General features: G+C 46.7%; 1 protein-coding gene and 1 long non-coding RNA gene across 3 annotated transcripts in view; both read right to left on the minus strand.

Annotated features, from left to right (window-relative positions):
• Positions 1–26: 26 nt before the first annotated feature.
• The window catches only part of LOC137906067 (homeobox protein Hox-B3a), a 27,687-nt gene continuing 5,504 nt past the window's right edge, over positions 27–22,209 (minus strand). Inside the window, exons 3-4 of one of the 2 annotated variants that reach the window (XM_068750361.1) lie at positions 3,641–3,827; positions 27–886 (exon numbers count right to left, since the gene is read on the minus strand). In XM_068750361.1, the coding sequence (XP_068606462.1) occupies positions 27–886; positions 3,641–3,827 (1,047 nt within the window). Of the gene's footprint in view, positions 887–3,613; positions 4,185–22,209 lie in introns of those variants that run through there. The other variant, XM_068750362.1, reaches the window with a different exon arrangement.
• On the minus strand, positions 8,048–17,892 carry LOC137906068 (uncharacterized). Its single transcript, XR_011105866.1, has 3 exons — positions 17,871–17,892; positions 9,586–9,652; positions 8,048–8,108 (listed from the first exon to the last, which is right to left on the minus strand). It is a non-coding gene; the product is annotated as an uncharacterized lncRNA (long non-coding RNA).

A 22,209-nucleotide genomic window follows, 5' to 3' on the forward strand; every position in this document is an offset into this window, starting at 1 on the left:
CTACTTCTTACGTCATTTTGTTCCTGCTACAGGTGAGTGAGCTTGGGTGCTTCCTGGATTCTGCCCTGAGTCGAGGTGTGGTGCGCCGACAGCTCGGTGTACGTAGGGTGAGTGGGCGGGTCACAGGGACCTTGGGGCCCACCTACACCTACGTGGTGCTGGTTGGTGGCTGACATTGGCCCCGCGCCATTGTAGTCCATGGTTTGATGGTGGGATGGCGTGGGGCCAAGGTGGTTTAGCCCGTACATAGAGGGCCCAGAGCCAGGCATGGGTTCCACATAGCTGCCACCCCCCACATAAACAGGACTGGCCTGCATGTTGGTGGGCGTCCCATAGCCAGCACTGTTAGCCTGCACTAGGCTGTGGTGGGGGTGGGGATCACCATAGTCCGGATCAGGGGTACCATACTTCTGCTGCGGTGGACAGCCCTTCACCTGGACGTTGGAGTAGGCAGTGGACATGGAGTAAGACACACCCTGGTGTGGCTTGCCAAAGGATGGCGGAGATGGGACATCGTAGCCTGCCCCGCCCCCTCCCATGGGGTGCATTGAGTTGAGGAAGCTGGCAGAGGACTGCATGGTCAGGGGAGGGGAGCCGGTCGGCGAGGGCCCTCCAGAGCTGGAGCTCAGGCCCTTGGACTTCTGGTCCTTCTTGTACTTCATGCGTCGGTTCTGGAACCAGATCTTTATCTGCCGTTCAGACAGGTTAAGCAGGTTGGCCATCTCCACTCGCCGTGGCCGACACAGGTACCGGTTGAAATGGAACTCCTTCTCCAGCTCAACCAGCTGGGCGCTGGTGTACGCCGTACGAGCCCGCTTCGATGACGCCGACGACCCGCTGGGAGGACTCTTCTCCCCGCTGCTGCCGCTCTCTGCACCCCCCGATGCTGCGGAGAGAAGAGGAAACGTTATAAAGAAAACCGCCAATCAGGACAAATAGTCATATTAAATGGAAAAAAATAGAGTTTATAGCACCAAAGAGGTAAAGGGATGCTGAAATAAGGACACAGATCCGGAGAGGAGGCTGAACACTGGTGAGAACCGAGCATATTCAGGGTCTTAATAAAGCAGCAGGGGGCCTGGGCGTGCCGCCTGAATTATCGCTGGATATTAGTTGTCGACACTTCATAACAGTGGCAGTTATTAAGAGATGGAGGCCCCCGCACTGGCCGAGGGCAGCTAAATTACATCTTGACTGCAAAAGCAACCCCCCTGCAGCAACAGCAGCTGCAGCGAGAGCGAGGAACAGGAAGTGATGTCGCTCTGCACTCACTTCACCCAGGACGAGTCGTCACCACCAAGAGATAATCCCACGATAATGATTATGTCTAAAGGGTCCGGCGCCTGCTCAGCGCCAAACCCACCCGCGGCTGTAGACGATATCATAGCTGCTTAGATCCACGAAAATATAAAGGAACGACCACGTCTCCTCCATTCTTTAAATGACTGCCTTGAAACTGTTCAACGAAATGCTTGCAGAATGCCTCGCATCATTCGTTTGAAGGTCATGACCGAATTCGCTTTAGAAATATGTCAACGTTAAAATCTGGTGTCTTCTTTGGCGCTGCTCGTAGACCGCTATCTGGTCTCCAAGCGACGGACGAAGTTCACTTTGCTGATACTTTGACTGCTTTTTGATTAACACGGTGTTTTTGCAATGACAGAACCAAAGGTGCTGTTAAAAGTAATTATTTCTTTAACTATTCCAGAGTATTTACGTCTGGTGTGAAAAGTATTGAACGCCACTGACAAATCCACGACCTCATTGGAATCCAGCAAAGGTCAAAACCCCACGGGTGGAGACGACTTCCACACACGGCTGTTGATTTGCTGTTACTGCTAACGTAGGCTAACGTAGCCTCCCTTCATGAGTACGGCGCGTATGTCTAAAGGATAAAACGGCCATGAGGCGACATGCTTTCTGCATGTGTTCATCCTGCATGGCGGCGGCTGGCGCAGATTGATTCACAGACAACACTGAGATCTTATCTCCACAGCAACGTGAACAGCTGACACTTATTTGTCTGGACAGAAAAAAGCAGTCATCAGATAATCCGTCTCAGAGTAGAAACAATCTGTAACTGATTGTCTCAAACTGTCGTCGTAAAGAGTCTGATCTGTCCTCAGCTCCATGCTCGGTACCTGGAAGCAAATCCTACTTATTAAGGCGGGACATATTCTCTGTCGTCGTGAGCTAATATCTGCACATCTGATCTCATCCATCCAGATTACTTTCAAGTTCACCAACTTGTTGTATTTTTCCCCTCCTGCTAATATATTCCCTTTCAAATGGCTGCTTCACTCTTCCTAAAAATCAATTCCCCTGTTGTCATCCACGACACTTGAATTCATTCTGGTAATATCTTTCTTGTTTTGCAGCGTCTTTCTTGGGAAGAGGGAAAACAATCGGAGGGTAAATGATAACCAGATGGGGGGGAGAGAAAGAGAGGACGAGGACAAAGCGTGGGAAAAAGGAAAAGAGTGAAGATTTGTATTTGTGTTAGCAGAAAATCATAAAAAGGTCTGAACTGATTTTGATGAACTGTGATGACTGCTTGAAAACCAAGAGGTGATTCTTTTTTCTTTTCTTTTTTTTAGGTAGCTCTATAGATCAGGAATGTCTTTGGAATTTTCATATTTCATGTTGTGAACTGTGAACAATTGATCAATCCATCTGAGCAACTGAAATTAATCCATGCAGCGACCCGAAATGTCAACTCTGTAAAGGCATCATCCAGAATGTGTAACTTTTTTCAGCACTGCCACAGATAAAACATTTTCTTTGAGGTTATTTGTTGGTCAGAGCATCACCACATTCCATCTACATTTTTCTTTGTGTAAAAACACTTATTAAATGATTCTAGTTCGCGTATCTTCAGCAGAAGTGTGTTTTCAGAGGCATGTGGCGGGATAGATAGCTCTTGATGTTTCTTTTACAAACTATTAGGAGAGATATTTGCATTGCTGAAGACAAAGGTAATTGTTTCATTTAGATATTTTTTTACATTTTAACAGATTAAAGATGAATTAAAAGTAATCAATATGTTTCTGCATCCACTTTGACTCCATGCTGGTTCCATCCCTCCACTGGGATCAGGATCTGATTTATAGCTAAACTATGTTAATGTTCACCTGCAAGGTTTAAAAAACAACAACAGTTTTTGATCTGGTTTAGGATTGAATGACAAAAATCATCTTTATAGCTTCAGGATCGCATCTCTTGGTTTTTAAAAACCCAGATTTGACACTGATCCTCTTTGTGTGTTTTCCCCGCTGTTTTCCTCTAGGTTGCTGGGAATATTTAAGAATTGCAAACCTATATTTGGGGATTGGAAAGTTACAGCAAAGGTGTTGGCCGTTAGTTCAAAGCAGCCAATCAGAAAAAGCTGCAAAACAGGGTTTGTTCTAGCTTTCATGTGAGCAGGCTATCCAGTGAGATGTATAAATGATGTCTTGACTCCAGCTCACTGGCCACATCAATAAAGTTAAAGGCCACGAGGAGTGATGAGGAAGAGAATGAGAAAGGAGGAAGGATCGTTCTGCTAAGCCATGTTGTTCTGTGCAGTGGGTGGAGAGACAAGCAGAGAGACAGAGACAGGTGGACGTGGACACACCGTTGCCAGAGTTGATGCTGGGCGAACAGGTTTTCTGTTTGGTCGCCTGCCGACTCTCCTTCATCCAGGGAAAGATCTGCTTGGCCAGGGTCGGGTTGGGAGGCAGTGATGAGGATGAGGACGACGTGCAGGACGATATGGAGGAGGAAGAATTAGACGTCTTGTTGGGGCCTGATTTAGAAACTGAGGAGGCCCCAGTACTGCCACCCGGCTGCTGAGCGCCATTATTACCATTGCTGGGGTTAGGGGCCAGTGGAGGGGACACCTGGGAGCTGGGGTGGTGCTCAGGCGGCAGGCTGGGCCGCATGCAGCTGCCGTTCAGCTCCTTGGTCTTGGCTAGCTGCTGCTGGTGGCTACCCAGCGACTGCAGGGAACAGGCAGAGGGCTGGTAGGAATCCACCTCCAGATGACTCGCCGACTGGAAGGCCGGCTGGTGATGAGAAACTGGGACCGGGGCATCGTAGCCCCCGAAGCCATTGGCAGCCGCCGCCGCCGCCGCCCCCTGCACTTGGTAGGACGAGTAGCCACCGAAAAGCGTCGAAGAGTTGTCGTAGTATGTCGTCTTCTGCATTTCTGAGAGAGGTGGTGGCGTCTTCTTGTGCTCCAGTCCTTATTGAGAGCCACTGCCGGAAGACCATTTGGTACCGGGGGTCACGTGACGGTGTCTCTCCAACGGCCGCCTGCAATCTGACCTAAAAGGTTAGGAGAGGCAGAATAAAGAAGTAAGGGAGATAAATCCATCTTCCTCCAATGAAAGGCACCATGACATGAATAGAATCCTGCTTTCTTTTCTCACCCCTTACCCTCCCCCTCCCTCCCAGCCCAGTGCTCAGACTGCAGATGCTCTCCTGGAGGGGGCACAAGGAGGGCAAACTGTGTCCCCCCTGTACCCACACAAATTAATGTCAATATAACGTATTATTATTATTATTGTTATTATTATTATTATTATTATTATGATTCACACTATGTAATAACAACAATAACAATAGTAATAATATAATTATGTATATTCTTATATTATTATTATTCACACTATGTAACAACAACAATAATAATAATAATAATAATGTATATTGTTATTATTATTATTATTATTATTATTATTATAGTCACACTATTGATAAAATAATAACTGACAAATTTTAAGGCTTTATTCTTCAATCAAACTGTTTTCATAAAAACACATTTGCCAAAAACAACGTTTAAATCAACCTTAAATTGAGCTAGAACATTAATCACGTCTTTGCATTCTTTGAACTATCGTCATTTGTGATCTTTTTCTATTTATTCGATAGGTTTGTTGAATTTAAACTGATGCTACGCATTAAGAAAGCGCTGCCCCATCCTGCGTGACGTCGTTCAGGCTGGGTGTGACGTCAGGATGTGACTATTTCTAACACGCATGCTGCTGCTGCCTTCTCTAACAGGAAGCGATCCTCGTGGTGGATTTCAGACGAGTGGAATTTTCCCATTATTATTATTATTTTATTGGATTTTAGATTGGCATAGAAAAGCGTGTAGCCTTAGCATGGCCTGCTGTTAGCGCAGCTCTTGCAGATACATTTTCGTAAATTAAAGGAAATATCTGCCCCAAACGAAAATAATACTTCTCGAATTATTAGTTGTGTTTTTTGGGGGGCAGTAAAAAAGCTTTTTTTTTTCTTTAATGACAGAAGACAAATTGGTTTCTGTGTAGACTAGACTAAAAGGATGAGATAACTAAACCAATATGTGGACTTGAATTTAAACAATGAGGCCAGAGAGACAGAAAGAAGCATCAGCGCGGCCCCCACGGAGGACCGGGACGGCGGCTCCCCACAGACCGCCTATCTGGCGCTCGGCGCCGGGGTGGGCCTGTGGCCGACCTGTCAGGCGCGGGGGGGGGGGGGGGGCGGAGGGGGACGACGACACCTGGCATTCATTTCTCCTCTGGAGATAAAGCCTTGGACGGTGAAGCCGGTCCGCCGACCGACACCCCCGCGGCCCCTGCGCGCCATGGCGCTGCGGCTATAACGAGTGATGCTGATAATCCATCCACACGGCCAACAACCCGTTCAGATATTAGCATCCATAGCTAACGACAAAACGTACGGCGGGTTTACGCACGACTGTCACTTCTTCAAAAGTCAGTTTATCTAAATAAACGGTGGTAAAATATGAAAATAAGAGAAACTAAAAAGCAGCAACGCGCACGCAGGTGACGCTGCAGCTCTCAACGCGTCACACATGTCAGCCATTTATCTTTGTAGCAGACACGCTGGAATCCTAATTATTTACTCAGAGGAATAGTCCCAAGGAGGGGGGGTGGGGGGGAGGGGGAGGGGGAATATCTTATTAAATCATATCGCTGTTTGACCATTAGGAGGGGCACTAATGTTTCTGCCCTGCCTTGTAGAGCTGCGTCTTAATGCAATCACCAACTTTACTGGACGCCTCCCTCAATAATACACTTAAACTGACAAGCGCCCAAACAAAAAGCACCTCACACACGCGCACACGCGCACTGGGACCGTGTGTGTGTGTGTGTGTGTGAGAGGTGTCCAGTGTCTGTGTTTTATCCTGGGATATACAATTACAAATGGCGCCTGCCATGCAGCGCTGTGCAAGCAAGCAGGGGGACAGACAGAGACGCGTTAAGTTGGACAGTCCACGTTGTCCTCGTCCCAGTAAGAGACAGAGACGAGGACCAATCAGACTCCGGCCTGGTCGCTGCTATTGTCGTTAGAGCCTCGAATGATCAAGCCTCCGTGCATGTGTGAAACAATAATACACAACGTGTGTACATATTTATACAGCCTGTATAAATACAAATACACATGAGCGTAATCACGCAGACGGAGAGCCGAGGAGACGCGCCACAGAAGACGGCCCGCCATTTCTTTGTGAATAAATAATTGTGGCTGAGACGACGTGGAGGAATAGAAGAAGGAATCCGGGAACGAGGGGGGGGGGGGGGGGCTGCTTGCGGGCATATGCGGGATTGTGAACTCTTCTTGAACCGGGATTGAAGTCATAAATCATCGGGCAGCGACTCCGCCGTTCCCAAACACACAGTCGGTAAACGCGGTTTGTTACCGGCTGGCCTGCCGGCCCCGGTGATGCTGCTTACCTTCCTTAGCACCGGCGGTCCCGGTCCAGTCCGGCACCGACCCAGCGACACCGCATCACCGTTAAGTCCTCACGCAGGTCCGATAGGTGATCAATAACGAAACCGATAAGGAACCCGCTCGGGGCTTCCCCTCCTCCTCTCCTCCTCTCCTCCTCTCCTCCTCTCCTCCTTCGGCGGCTCCCCACCACAACAACGCCTCCGGGAGCCAGCGGCAGCAGCGCGGCGAACCGGACACCGTGTGGCATGAACGGCTGCTGGGCGGTAGGGGGGCTCGGTGCACGGGCAGAACGGGAGGACGGGCTCGGTGAGGGCTCCAGGCAGGCTAACGAGCGCGCAAGCTGCGGGAGCTTACCGGGAGCCTGCCTGCTGCCTCCGCGCGCCCCCGCCCCCTCCTCCGCCCCAGCACCGGAACCCGCTGCCTTGCACCGCTGCTGGCTGATAACAATGACCTCAAAAGCGTCTCTTCCCTGCAGCCGGCCAGCCGGTCAGCCTGTGAGGAACAAGTCCACCATGTTACCCCATCGCAGCTCCTATTATCCTCCCGGGGGCTCCTCTCCCTCTCCGCCTCGGTTGTGTGCTCGGTCTCCGGTAGGCTGCGTGTTTCTCCAGCAGCTGGTGATGTCCTGGCGGGTATTCCCACTCTTCCCACTCTTCCCACTCCAGATCGGGTATCAGCAGCGCGCACGGGGCTTTAACGGGGGAAAATAACGGGGCTCGACTTGATTCCCCATCAAAGAGCTCAGCGTCACTCAGTAATTATGCTAATGTCACCGTCTGAAGGTGAAACACAGACAGATGTTCTAGCCCGGATAGCAGCCCGTTCACTCCGGGGTTTATAAAATGATTCGATCTGAACCAGGAACACAAACTAACCGGATGCTTCATTTGTGAACCGCTCAATGTGAGGCTAATAAAAAAGCATGATATTATTATTTATTTATTTATTTATTTATTTATTTATTTATTTATTTATTTATTTATTTATATTTTTAATTTTTATTATTATTAGCTTCAATCAATCAATCAAGTCTTTATACAGACACAATGGTCCAATAGGAATCAACACACACTATTTACACAATAAACACACTAGTCCTATAACATCAAGTACCAATGACTTAGCTTATTAGCTATGCTATATATCCCTACACGTGTAGGCTAGCTGTAGTCAGTCAATGAAGAACTTGGTTCAACACAATAAAACACAACTCGTTTCTATAGTAACAGCGCGCTGTTGGAATGCAGCCCTCTGGGATCAGACCTGACAGCCGCCCTGATAGCATCATCAGCCGTTATCTCCTGCTAGAAGACCGTGTTGCATCCATCAAGCCCGCAGTTCACTACTCTTTATGTTTGATCTGTCTGTGTTTTGACAGAAACACACTTGGACGGAAGACCGGAATGAGGTGCAGCAACATGTGGAGAAGGAGGTGAAGTATAAAACAGAGTGGGGGGAAACACGCAGAAAAGGCGCATGGGGTGAGGTCCACGTGGAAATATGAATATGTCTAACATTGATTTCACACAGACACACACGCACACGCACACGCACACACACACGCACTTCCGCTCCTCTCCTCTCCATGCCTCCAGAGCTCGCTCACCCACTTGCCTCTATTTTTATTATTCAGGACGCAGCGCCTGTCGTCTTTGGCTATACGTAAGATTTATGAGTCTTATCGCACCCAGCACTGTGTGTGTGTGTGTGTGTGTGTGAGTGTGAGTGTGTGAGTGTGTGAGTGTGTGAGTGTGTGAGAGAGAGTGTGTGTGTGTTTGTGTGTGAACAACACAACTTTAAAACAGAAAGCCTTCGCTGTGGGCTGCAGAGCTGGACGTGGGTGGAGGTGGGAGCCTGAAATGTGTCCGTGCGCAACTTTTGCTTCGGCCTTTGTGGCGGATCTAACCGCCGCTGGAAACCCTCATCACTCATTAACCAAAAGCACCAATCAGCGGTTTGGTTATCTCTGGAGTTCTCTTCCTCCCACTGAGCAACAGCGCGGGGAGAGGAGTGTCCGTGGAGCAACGAGCACGGCGGATTACAAGTCTGTCGTGATTTGTGGACGCGCGCCAGCAGCGCTTGTGACGGATGGCAGTTCTTCCCTTGGACGGCAGACGCGCATCGGCGGCTCCGCGTTTGGACCGAGTCACGGATATCGGGTTTCACAAGTCAAACTTTGTGCTTTGCAGAGCCACGGAAGTCCTGGCTCCATCTTTCCGCTCCCAGGACAGACATGGAATCCAGGAAGGATGACACCAAGGAATTTCCTCTAAAATACGCATCATGAGGGAATATTTCTGTAATGTTTGCTCCTCCATTCCATGGAAATACCTGGAATTACTTCTGTATAAATGTTGCGGTGTGCTTTGAGCTGCTGTAAGTGCGACTTGAATTGGCTTTGCTTGTGTTATTACAGCTGTTATTACTGTCATCGCTGCAGACCTGTACAAAGTGCGGTTTTAATAAGTGTCTTATAATAATGAAGTGACCTCTGCGTGTTTCCTGCGGAGGCATCACGATGACCCAACGCCTCTGGGTTATATTAGAAGACATTAATATGTGTTATTACATTAGTTACTACACACACACACACACACACACGCACACACTCACACACATGTGGCTGCCGATAATAATTTCCAGAAGGACGAAATTCTATTATTCTACTTCTATAATAATAATAATAATAATAATAATAATAATAATAATAATAATAATAACGACTGTCCACCGGAACGATATTTATAAATATTTAGACGTAATTTTAATCTGTTTAATTAATTCTCTATTTAACGTTTGACGTTACGTTATTTGTACAGAAAACATCTTTTATAAAGAATCAAGGAAACGAGCAGGACTCACCGAAAGATTTCCTTTTATCTCCGGATGTTTTGATGAAAGAAAGCGGCTCCCAGAAAGCTCCTAAGAACTGGGATACAGAAGGGACGAGATAGAGGGAGGAGAAAAGAGGAGAAAAGAGGAGAAAAGAGATCAAGATGTGCAATCAGAAGGTCTCGGTAAAGCCGACAGAGCTCAGACCTCGTGGTTTCATCGAACGGACGGGACATGAGCTGCTGACCTTAAATTATTCACGGTGAAATCCGGGCATTAAAGTAATAAGAGCATAATAAGAAGGGAGGCTGAGGGGAGTGATCGGGGATGCTATTGATCCTGGTGATCATATTACACATCTATTCCCTGTCTTTATACAGAGGTGGAAGCTCTGAGGGGAGCTGCCTGCTCTAGGAAATATTTAACCAGATTTAAAAACGAGCAGGCGACAGCGTGGGTGGAGAGATGGAATCAAACACGCACACACACACACACACGCACGCACACAAGTGATCCGGGAGAGCATTTAAAACAACAACTATTATTTGCTCCTAGAGATAAGAGCATTTACAGAATATAAATAATTTGTCTGTTTACTCATTATTTTAATAAACATAAAGCCCTGAACTTCAATCTGTTGTAAGAACGTTTAAAAAAAGAAAGTGGTAAATCACTTAAATATTAAGAAAATGACCTTAAAAAAGACAATGTGAATATAATAATACAACAAGACGTATCGATATGTCTTCATCTCGACTTCTCACAAATAACAACAACAATACTACTACTGCTACTACTACTAATAATAATAATAATAATACTATAATAATAATAATAATAATAATAATAATAATAATAATACTATAATAATAATAATAATAATAGCAATAATAATAATATAATAATAATAATAATAGCAATAATAATAATATAATACTAACAACAATAGCAATACTACTACTACTACTACTAATAATAATAATAATAATAATAATAATACGGAGAGGAAAGAGAAGAAGAAGAAGGCCAAGGCATGAACACAATCGGCCCGACAAGAAGCGGCCTCATCGGGTGGACAGCTGTTTCCCATGCAGCGGCTCCACATCCACGCGGAACGCACGCATTCCGGACAACATGCGCAGATCTGCATCTATCCGGGCTAAACGTGGTGTAAACGGGGTCGTGCATGAGGTCGGAACTAAAAGCTCTCCTGTTGCTGTCTGGTGTTCGGCGCTGTAATAAACTCTGCGGCCTCTGTTTCTCCTGCTGACAGCTTTCACCGAACACATAAATCAAAAGCGAGGATCCAGGCTGCTCCACGATCACCCACTATCACCCCACGCACCACCACGACTGCTACTGCTCTACTTTTACTCCGACTGGAAACTTGTTTCCTTTCTTCCATTCACTTACGCACAATTCGGGCTGCCGTCCTTCCCCATCGCTGCGCCACGGGCTCTTCCCCACGTCCCCTCCTCGGCCCCGGGGTTAGTCGTGAATTTGGAGCCACGGAGCAGGAGTGGACTAGTCTAAAGTTGCCCAGAGAGTGATGCAGGGGCCGACTAGCTTAGCCAGCTAGCCTCTGGGCCAAGACAAAGGGAGGAGGCCGCCTCCAGAGGCCCAAAACAGCTGATGAGCCAAATTTCGCGTGGAAGAGGAGGCAGAGTGGGAGAAGGGGGGATTCCAGGGAAACTTGCCTCTGCATGGATGGTTGCGATTTAGAATAAAAAGAAAACTCAAAATGGGTATTTTCTGCAGATTTGATGAAGTGAAAGTTTTTAAATGTTCATTTCATCTGAGATATGAGACAAATAGTCGATAGTCTTGAGTTTAGTCAGTGTCTAGTTTAGCTCAAACCATTCAGCATTAGAACCTTTTGTTACTCACAGAGGAGCTGAGAGAGAGAGATTCACTGGTGCACACAGGTGTGACCTTTGACCCGGAGGAGCCTCTAAGGCTCGCCCACAAAAATGCAGCTTTCTAACAAAACGCGAGGAGTGAAATGTAAGGCGTGTCGTTCCACGCAGCGACGGTGTCATCATCACGGCGGCGTCCTTCACCGATAATAACAGGCCGCTTGTCTCCGAGCCAGCAGGGGTTCGGGTTAGTTAACAGGTTAACAGGTTAACAGGTTAACAGGGCTCCATGCTGAGACGCAGAACACAGAACATGAATGTAGGTTCTTATTGAAAAAGGTTCCATCTACAGTCAAAATCAGGTAGAACAATACGTCTGTGTTCAGTCTCAGTTAATTATTGATCCAACTAAAGACTCATGTATAAACTAGCTGAGCTGTAGGATGTAACTATCAGGAGGAATATCAGAGTACTTCTACCCTGCGGAGAAACGGAGATCACGACTCTCCAGATCACCCCCCCCCCCCCCCCCCCTACCTTGGCCCCTTCCCCCCCTTTTTCTCCACCTACGTTGTACATATTATGTCTTTTTAATTTATTGTTATTTTGCATCTGTGGAGTAATTTATTTTTATTTTTATTTTATTGGTATTGTTAAATGTCGATGATTTATGTACAAAGGACTTTCAAAGGAAAGAAGACTGCAAGGGCTTTTTAGAATTGCTCCTCTTAGACAGGATGTTTGACTGTACTTGTACTGTAATACATGCTACTGTTTGACTACTTGTAGTGTAATACACACTATTGTTTGACTGTATACTTGTACTGTAATACATGCTACTGTTTGACTGTACTTGTACTGTAATACACACTATTGTTTGACTGTACTTGTACTGTAATACATATTATTTGACTGTACTTGTACTGTAATACATAATATTGTTTGACCATACTTGTACTGTAATACATTCTATTGTTTGACTGTACTTGTACTGTAATACACAATATTGTTTGACTGTACTTGTACTGTAATACATGCTACTGTTTGACTGTACTTGTATTGTAATACATTCTATTGTTTTACTGTACTTGTAATGTAATACACAATGTTGTTTGACTGTACTTGTACTGTAATACATTCTATTGTTTGACTGTACTTGTACTGTAATACATGCTACTGTTTGACTGTACTTGTACTGTAATACATTCTATTGTTTGACTGTACTTGTACTCTAACATTCTATCTAATAAATATATTCATCATCATCAGCATTCATCAGAGCTCATCGAGCCACTTTATCCACCTTGTGGGTCAGCTGACTACGAATGAGAGGCAGGGTACACTCCGGACGTGTCGCCAGCTCACTACAGACAATTTGGAGCGATCAACTCCCCTAAGCAGCATGTTTTCGGAGGAAACCGGAGAACATCCAAACTCTGCACAGAAAGGAATCGAACCCAGAACCTTCTTGATGCGAGGCAACTACCCACTGCACCACCGTGCGCCCCTATGTGTGTGTGTGTGTGTGTGTGCTTGCTTCCACTGCATCCATCGGAGTCATTAATCGTTTCCATCCGTTTGGCGCTTTCGTTGAGTGTCATGAGGCAGCATCGCCGCTAACAACGTCACACAAGCTACAACAAACCCATACTCAACTCGTGTCCTCCCCTCCCGCTGGACACGATTCAACTCTGAGACAAACACAGAGACAGGCAGCGGCTGCTTGGAGGCTGAAGTCTATCCACCGTAACACAACTTCCTGAAGAAGGAGGCAGCATTTATTACTGAGGAGGACACAGAGACGTCCGTCGGTTAGCGCTCACGCAGCAGCCCGATGCAGGCGTGGAAGACACAGCATCACACGACTTGATGAGTGAGACTTGAACAAATGTTCTCCTCGTGAACTTTGCTGCCTGCAGACACACGACTGACTCCTTAAACTTCCACGGTTCCTGTTCAAGCCACAGAATCCTGACGAGACATTCCCTTAAGTTCCCAATGCAGAAGACTTTTCATGAATCAACAAGTCATTCGTCTGATGGATATTGTTGTTACTTTTAAACGTCTGTCTCACCATTGCGTTATTTCTGCATGAACACACAGCCTCTTGTGGGGTCCAGCCTGATAAGCCGTGTCAAATAGTTAATTATCATTTCATAGGTAAGAGTTTGAGAAGTCAAACTGAATCCTGATTATTTTTCTCACTTAAAATGCCAGAGAGATTCGAACCCTGCAGCTTTTTTGATGGAGGAGTCATTATGAGTGAACTCATCATGGCACCTCTTTGCGTTTCGGTGTAAGTGGATAATGTGGACACAGTGCTGTCCTAATAAAGGTGTGCGCTTGTCTCCTGCCGGTGGTCTTGTCTTATATTTCAGCCCAGGGTCTCCCCTCCCCTCCCCTCCCCTCTCGCTGCCGGCAGGGTCAGAGCTTGTCCCGGTGTCACCAGCCGTCCTGAACCAGAAACCCAAGTCAGCAGCGCCTTCCTTTAGACAGAGAGTTAATCTTTATCAGAGATGCTAATCTTTAACCTCCAACTCAAAGAACGCCCTGAAGCCGGAAAAAAGAGGGAGGGGGGGAAAGGGAGGCAGAGAAAGACAGAGAGAGAGAGAGAGAGCGTGTTTGAGGAGGTGGGTGCAGGGATGAATTGGCACCACGACTGTCAGGCATCGGAAGAAGACGGATGTGTGAGCTAGGGTGCATGTTGAGATGCGTGTTTGGTGCGTGTTTGGTGCGTGTTTGGTGCGTGTTGGTGCGTGTTGGTGCGTGTTGGGTGCATGTTGGTGCGTGTTGGGTGCGTGTTTGGTGCGTGTTGGTGCGTGTTGGTGCGTGTTGGTGCGTGTTTGGTGCGTGTTGGTGCGTGTTTGGTGCGTGTTTGGTGCGTGTTGGGTACGTGTTTGGTGCGTGTTGGTGCGTGTTGGGTGCATGTTGGTGCGTGTTGGGTGCATGTTGGTGCATGTTTGGTGCGTGTTTGGTGCGTGTTTGGTGCGTGTTTGGTGCATGTTGGTGCGTGTTTGGTGCGTGTTTGGTGCGTGTTTGGTGCGTGTTTGGTGCATGTTGGTGCGTGTTTAGTGCGTGTTTGGTGTGTGTTTGGTGCGTGTTTGGTGTGTGTTTGGTGCGTGTTTGGTGTGTGTTTGGTGTGTGTTTGGTGCGTGTTTGGTGCGTGTTGGGTGCGTGTTGGGTGCGTGTTTGGTGCGTGTTTGGTGTGTGTTTGGTGCGTGTTTGGTGCATGTTGGTGCGTGTTGGGTGCATGTTGGTGCGTGTTTGGTGCATGTTGGGTGCGTGTTTGGTGCATGTTGGGTGCATGTTTGGTGCATGTTGGGTGCGTGTTTGGTGTGTGTTTGGTGCGTGTTTGGTGCATGTTTGGTGCATGTTGGGTGCATGTTGGGTGCGTGTTTGGTGCGTGTTTGGTGCATGTTGGGTGCATGTTTGGTGCGTGTTTGGTGCGTGTTTGGTGCATGTTGGGTGCATGTTTGGTGCATGTTTGGTGCGTGTTTGGTGCATGTTGGTGCGTGTTGGGTGCATGTTGGTGCGTGTTTGGTGCCTGTTTGGTGCGTGTTTGGTGCGTGTTGGGTGCGTGTTTGGTGTATGTTGGGTGCGTGTTTGGTGCATGTTGGGTGTGTGTTTGGTGCATGTTGGGTGCATGTTGGGTGCGTGTTTTGTGCGTGTTTGGTGCATGTTGGGTGCGTGTTTGGTGCGTGTTTGGTGCATGTTGGGTGCGTGTTTGGTGCATGTTGGGTGCATGTTGGGTGCGTGTTTTGTGCATGTTGGGTGCGTGTTTTGTGCATGTTTGGTGCGTGTGCTCTGAGTGGTGAACAGAAATCATGGCAGGAACGTTTTGTAGACGGTGACTCTTATCTCTGGCTCGACTCCAGAGACTGAGCATCTTTTTTTTGGGGGGGGGGGGGGTATTATGTCTCCACTCATCTAACCAATTGTGAATTTCAGTCACTGTGACAGCGTGTTGCTCAGAATAGCGACCTGGCAGCCAAGGTATTCGGTGAAATATGAATATCTTCCACAGTTTGTGGTCTGCATTGTCTTAAAATGGATTCTTCCTTCGTCGTTATTCTACTGCTTTGAAGGCTTGTTACGCTGAGCAGCCTGCTCCTGTATCCATTTCCTAACAACATGCTCTCCTTCTGACACATGGGCCAGAAAAAGAAAGCAGTGCCTGTAATATAATCAGACGGGCTGACCCAGCAGCAACGAGGCCCGTTACAGCAGGAGAGATGGGCTGCATGGGTCCTGGCCAGAACTGTCAGCCCTCATTCAGTACAAAACTGTTAGGCGTGCTCGACCCCGCTATCCCCTGATTGGTGCTTTGCCCAAAGTTTGTCATTGATGTATGAAAAAATCAATTAAATCACGACAGTCTTGGAGTTCCTGCCGGGTTTTCTTGACTTTCGTCTTTGTACCCGGAAGTGAATAAAAACCACAGAGGTCAAGCAAGCTTCCAGAGGAGGGGCTCAACGCTTACCTGACATGACCGGAGCAGCTGTCAGCCTGCGTGGGGGGTGACCAGACCCTTAACAGGTCACACAGGATTGGTCAACAGCCCAAAGTAAAAAATCGGAACGATTTTTAGCTTTACAAGGTTCATCAGCTGAATCAATCAATTCAAACGATTAATTTCAACAGCCAAAAAGCAAATACAACGATGTGTTACTCAGCTGCATGCTGGGAAGCTAATTAAGAAACAAGTTCATTTATCAGTTCCACATCTACTATGACTTTCAGCAGTTTAATTTTAATGTTTACTTTGATCTTTTGTCTGATATTTATTAATGATATAAGACAATATTAGTGTTTCAGATTGCACACAAGCAGTTCTAGGATTTTGTGGAACAGGAATGAATTTACAAAAGAAAAAGAAAAATGTCATGGCTTGATTCTTTTTTTTTAAGTTTAGTTGCAGAATTAGACTGCATTGCATTAAAGTGTCATCTCTGTATTGCCATACGTATCACCTCACCACAATCTGGCCTATGCACGATATTAGTATTAATAACACAATTAGGGATACTCTTTTTCCAAATATTAAAACAGGCAACAAAAATGTTACTATTTTGGAAATATGCAAACATCTGAGAATATTCGACCAGAAAACTCTGCTTAATGAAAACATCAGAGATTTAACAAATAAAAAGTTATTTTGGATGCATAAAGTTTGCAAAGAATAAATATAAAGGACATCTCGAATGATTAGATTATATTCCTGTTGGTGATGTCCCACCTCTCAGATTCCGGAACCCATCAAATGGACCCGACTGAAACCCCACAGACAGAAAAACTCAACTGCTGGTCATCATCTTTGCAATGACTCAACATGAAACATGTAATAATAACAACTCTCGCTGGTTTTATGTTAATAACGACTCTTGCTGGTTTTATGTTAATAACGACTCTTGCTGGTTTAATGTTAATAACGACTCTTGCTGGTTTAATGTTAATAACGACTCTTGCTGGTTTAATGTTAATAACGACTCTTGCTGGTTTTATGTTACTAACGACTCTTGCTGGTTTTATGTTAATAACGACTCTTACTGGTTTAATGTTAATAACGACTCTTACTGGTTTTATGTTAATAACGACACTTGTTGGTTTTATATTAATAACGACTCTTGCTGGTTTTATATTAATAACGACTCTTGCTGGTTTTATATTAATAACGACTCTTGCTGGTTTAATGTTAATAACGACTCTTGCTGGTTTTATATTAATAACGACTCTTGCTGGTTTTATATTAATAACGACTCTTGCTGGTTTAATGTTAATAACGACTCTTGCTGGCTTTATGTTAATAACGACTCTTGCTGGTTTTATATTAATAACGACTCTTGCTGGTTTAATGTTAATAACGACTCTTGCTGGCTTTATGTTAATAACGACTCTTAACATTGTGTTAACGAAGCCCATCTAAGTTGTGTTTGTTGGGGGCAGGCAAAGACGGAGAGGGGGCTTCTTCTTGGGGAAGCAATCTTTTCACACTATCATAAATCACAGCGCGGCTAACATGCATCTTCTTTCTTCACACCTAACCGGCAGCTCCCTATTCACTATACGACTCATTCTCACGGTGTCACGCGCACCATGCACAACCCCCACAACGCATGCCCACCTTCATCCTGCAAGTAAACTTGTTTTTCAGGCAAGGAAGGAAGCGGAATTGCTCTTCCTCCTTATATTACATATTCTAAGAAGCATCTGTCTTCAACTGGGCATCACGTGGACAGTCACGCGCGAGCACAGCAGAGAGAGAGAGAGGGGGAGAGAGAGAGAGAGAGGGGGGGGGGGGGGGGAGGGAGCTGGCACACCCCGGATGCCTCAGAGATTTGGGGAGAGACTACGCTTCTACACAACTGATCGTTAATGGCGTGTCGGGCATCGGACTGAGTGACGTGGGCGCGCCTCGCGAACACGCCGGGACACTCAGAGAAGCATCTTCGCAGACCTTACCTGCGCGCCCTTGGCGTTTCCTCCTCCTTCATCCTCTCCTGCACGGTGACGCGTTTTTCCCTGGATGATATCTGTTTCGGACACGAACGAACACACCGGCTGGAGAATCCCTTCATGGAAAATAGCGGTCTTTTCTCCTGATTGCCCCACGCGTAATTACGCGCGCGGTCGCTTGCGCTTGCAGTTGGTGCTATGGTGTATTTTGGTCCAAAATGGACCCGAACCATTGAAGGCAATCAAGTCCGTTGTTTACACCGCACTATTACGTGCTCTTAAAATAGCCCTGCGTATATTAGAACATTTTACGCATGAACGAGACGATTGGTTACGTGTCCCGTTTGGAAACGCCTCAATCTCCAGCAACCGAATATACGAGAGCGCACGAGTTGGCGTGGATTGCTAGGTTTGTGGTGCCACTTTACCCTAAAAACATTTCGTGCGCGCCCCTGCACCACTCAGCCCCCACCCCCCGCCCCGCCAGTATGTTTCCCGGAGCTTGATCTTACCTATCCACCAATAAGAGAGCGAACATTGGCGTGCGTGCGGCGCGAGCTCCGCTGGATCCAAAGTGTCCTGAACAAGCGAACAAAATAATCTCATTTCCTCTCCCGGAGTTTTTCTGGGTTGAGCGTGACACCGTGTTCCCTGGGCACCCCTCTGCTTCTTCCACCTCCTCTTCCTCTGTGCATGGCTCAGTTTACCAATGGAGCCCCCCCCCCCCCCCTCCTGCTCTCTACCGGCTGCTATCTTTCTGTTCAAGGCTGCCTGAAATCACCAACACACTGCTGGTGTTGGTTCTTAGCACGCATCCGTTTAGCCATCACAGGTGCCTTGAAGTATTTGTGGAGCTCCTGCTTGCTCGAGTATTTGAAACTGCGCATTTAATTGCTTTGATTATCAGCAGAGGAAGGCTACAGATGGACCCTGCCCCGCGTCATCAGTCTATGACCCCCCCGGGGTCACTCCTCCTTTCGACCTCTGACTTGGTCGTTCTCCTTGATACCACGGACTGATCCTGAACCGGGACAAGGATGCACAGTTTGGGCCAGCGTGCCGAAGAGAAGGGGGGGGGGGGGGGGGGGGTCTGGTTCTTATTCGTGCCCAATGGAGGAATCTGGTGGAGGTGCGGCAAGTGGGGCTCAGAGCGACCTTCTGTCCGTCCTGCCTGCGCCAGGGCCAGATGTTGGATATTACATGGAGTCAAACTGAGCGTGATCAGAGGAGAGGAAGAGAGGGGGGGGGGGGCATTCGCCTGTGATTTGACCAGCATGTCTACACAGGAAACGGTTTCCGTAGCGTCTGCTTGGTTTAATATAACAGTGTCTCTGCCAGGGGGCCAACTTTAAAGTCATGAATATAGAAAGTGACGCAACTCGCACATTCTCTTGTGATGATATTTTCCACACGGATCTCGTGTTTTGGATCATCGTGGATTCTCAGCGGCCTAATGGCTGCTACCGTCTTGTGATTCTTGATTTGTTTGAATTGTAAAATGTAAAAACTAAATTGCTCTGGCCTATCCGCCGCCCATCTCTCTCAGTCAATGGACTATTCATGTTATCTACCCACGCGTGCGTGCGTGCGTGCGTGCGTGCACACACTCGAACACAACCGCGAGAGAGATAAAGCGAGGTAGAGCGCGAAGAAAGAGAGCGAAGTTCCGTTCCACGACAGCAGAATCGTTATTTTTTGCTTCCGAGCCGCGATGATAAAAGCGGAGTGGACGAAGAGAGCTGGCGCGTAATTCCTCGTGGAAACGTCTTCGACTCTTATCGCGCTGCTGCACGCACGCTGCGCTCCGGCCGGCCCGAGCGGGCTCCGGAAGGATTCGGTTTCAGACGCTCATTTTTCACGCGCGTTGAATCACTGGCGAGTATAAATTAGCGCGAGACTCCGTATTGATCTGTTTCCGAACCGTGAGGAAGATTCCCGGAAGCACCTGGAGCTCAGGGCGCGTTACTGGACACGGCGCGTTACTGGACACTGCTTTTATGGAGATAAGACGATTCCGGCAACAGATAAAGAGTAATAATAATAATAATAATAATAATAATAATAATAATAATAATAATGATAATAATAATAATAATAATAATAATAATAATAATAATAATAATAATAATAATAACAACAATAATAATAATATGCGTTTGCTAATAATGTAAATATTATTCTAATAAACAATGGCACCGTCCTCCTTTTCTAGAATCCTCTCCTTGTTAGAGTTGATTTAAACACGCGCTAACGTGCGCGTTGTGTTAACATTATTTTCCTCACACTTAAATCTTTCGCTCGTTAACGTCCGGCGGCTCCAGATTTATGAGGCCGCGCGCTCCCGTGATTTATGCTCGGCTGTTGAACAATCCCTGCTCAACTCTAAACCAAACTGTTTCCATTGCGCTCGTGATTTTAGCCTTTTTTTTTTTTTTTTTGCCTCAATTCGGAGAGAAAATGAAACCAGTTTTGTCTGGAAGCGACAATTACCGGCTCCATGTAAAACCTTAATGTTAAATTAACTCCACGTCGTTTTATAGTTGTGGGCGGATTCAAAGACGAAGCACCGGTTTTATGGAGATGGAATATGGCGCACTTCCCGCGCCGCTTCAAAGCGACGGTTTCATTTCAGTGTTTGGAGGCTTTTACTGCGTTTTATTCACGAGAGGAATTTAAGATATTCACAGAGAAAGACGTGGAGCACTTTAAAGGTGAATATTATCAAAGTTCTATTCGTATTTTAAACTTCTGAAAATATTTGCATTCAAGAATTACTTGAATTAACATGTTAACGTGCTTGCATATTTTAATCAGTGCACGCGCTCTGTTTGATACTTTATCGGGTTGTGTTTTAAAACTATGTTGTGTTTCTGACACTTAAAATTCTGTTATTGTTATTAACGCTCCTCAGAATTTCGAGTTGTACCTAAAATAATTATTCTCGTTTAGATATACATAATCAGAAATGTTGAATTAAAAACCTTCTTTCCAATCAACATTTATTTTTCCCTCTTTGAACCCTCTCTGCATTTCTAATCTGTTTCGCGTGGGAAAGCAACACAGGAGAGGACAATATGGCTGCCGCTCCCCGTCGCGAGTGGGAAGATGAGCTCTGTGTGGAGTCTTGTCCGTGTCTACATTCTCTGGCGTGTGTGTGTGTGTGTGTGTGTGTGTGTGTGTATTACAGTGAGACGCGTGGGTCTGCCTTTAACCTTGTGTTTGACCATATGCATTAAGAGGATTCTCCCGTGCGTCAACGTTGAGCTCCGTCGCGCACGGACCGCTGGTTGGACAGAAAAGGCTCGACTCGTCTGTTTCTCCCAACCGGGCTTAAAACGAATACGCGGCCTTTTGCGCAGGATTCGAGGCGCTGCTGGCTTCAAACACACACTAGAACTAAATAAATGCGTTAATGACGCGCATTCGGGACAACCTTCGCTGAATCCTCCTCCATGCTCCTCCTGGCACAGTGACCAGCGGTGCCGCCATTGTTCTCCAGCACGTCTCGGAGTAAACATTAATTTCGCATCAAATGTTCGCCGCATCACAATAGACCCCTGCGTAACACATTAACGCCATCTCTCCGCGCGTCCGCGTCGGAGAACAATCCTGCTTTCATGGATCCATGAGCAGCGCCTCCATAGAAGTGCAAACAGCAGCACGCAGAGTGAAAACAGCGAGGCCTCACAGGAGCCGAGCCTCCTGCAGCCATAACGGATGCCTGACAGGCAGCGAAATCATTTCTCAACACCGTTTCAAATATTTCAACTATTTCAGCTGCTTTTGATCTGGAACTATCTGAGCAGCAGAAACACACTTAACCGTGGACACATGCCTGGAATAAGATAAGATAAAGCAGCCGCTCCAGCCGCTGCGCTCCTCGCGCTCTGCTCACGCACATTTCATGCAGCTTGGTGCACGAGGAGTTTCTTTATTACCTTCCGCTCCGGACGGCGTCTCCCGCATGCAGGCGCTTGTAAATGTATTTTCAACACCCAAATCAGAGATATTTAAATATTTATGACAGAAGTAAGAAATGCTGCCCCCCCCCCCCCCCCCCCCTCGCTCTCCATCCGCAGGAATGAGGCGGGTTATTGTTTCTGACACGGGAGAGGACAGTCGGAGGATCGGATGTGAAAAGCTGCTTCTTGCTGCTGCAGCCATTATGACGCGACCAGAAGCCAAGGAGACACTTTAATTTAGTTAGACTATAGGTTTACACTGGTAGCAAAGGGTGTGTGTGTGTGTGTGTACCACTACACTCGTTATTATTATTAATAGTATTAGTATTAGTATTGTATGTTCATGTATTTGTGTAATAAAATCACTCAACCCTCGGTCACGG

This window comes from Brachionichthys hirsutus, chromosome 16 (assembly GCF_040956055.1).
Source record: "Brachionichthys hirsutus isolate HB-005 chromosome 16, CSIRO-AGI_Bhir_v1, whole genome shotgun sequence".
In the NCBI taxonomy this organism is placed as follows: Eukaryota; Metazoa; Chordata; class Actinopteri; order Lophiiformes; family Brachionichthyidae; genus Brachionichthys; species Brachionichthys hirsutus.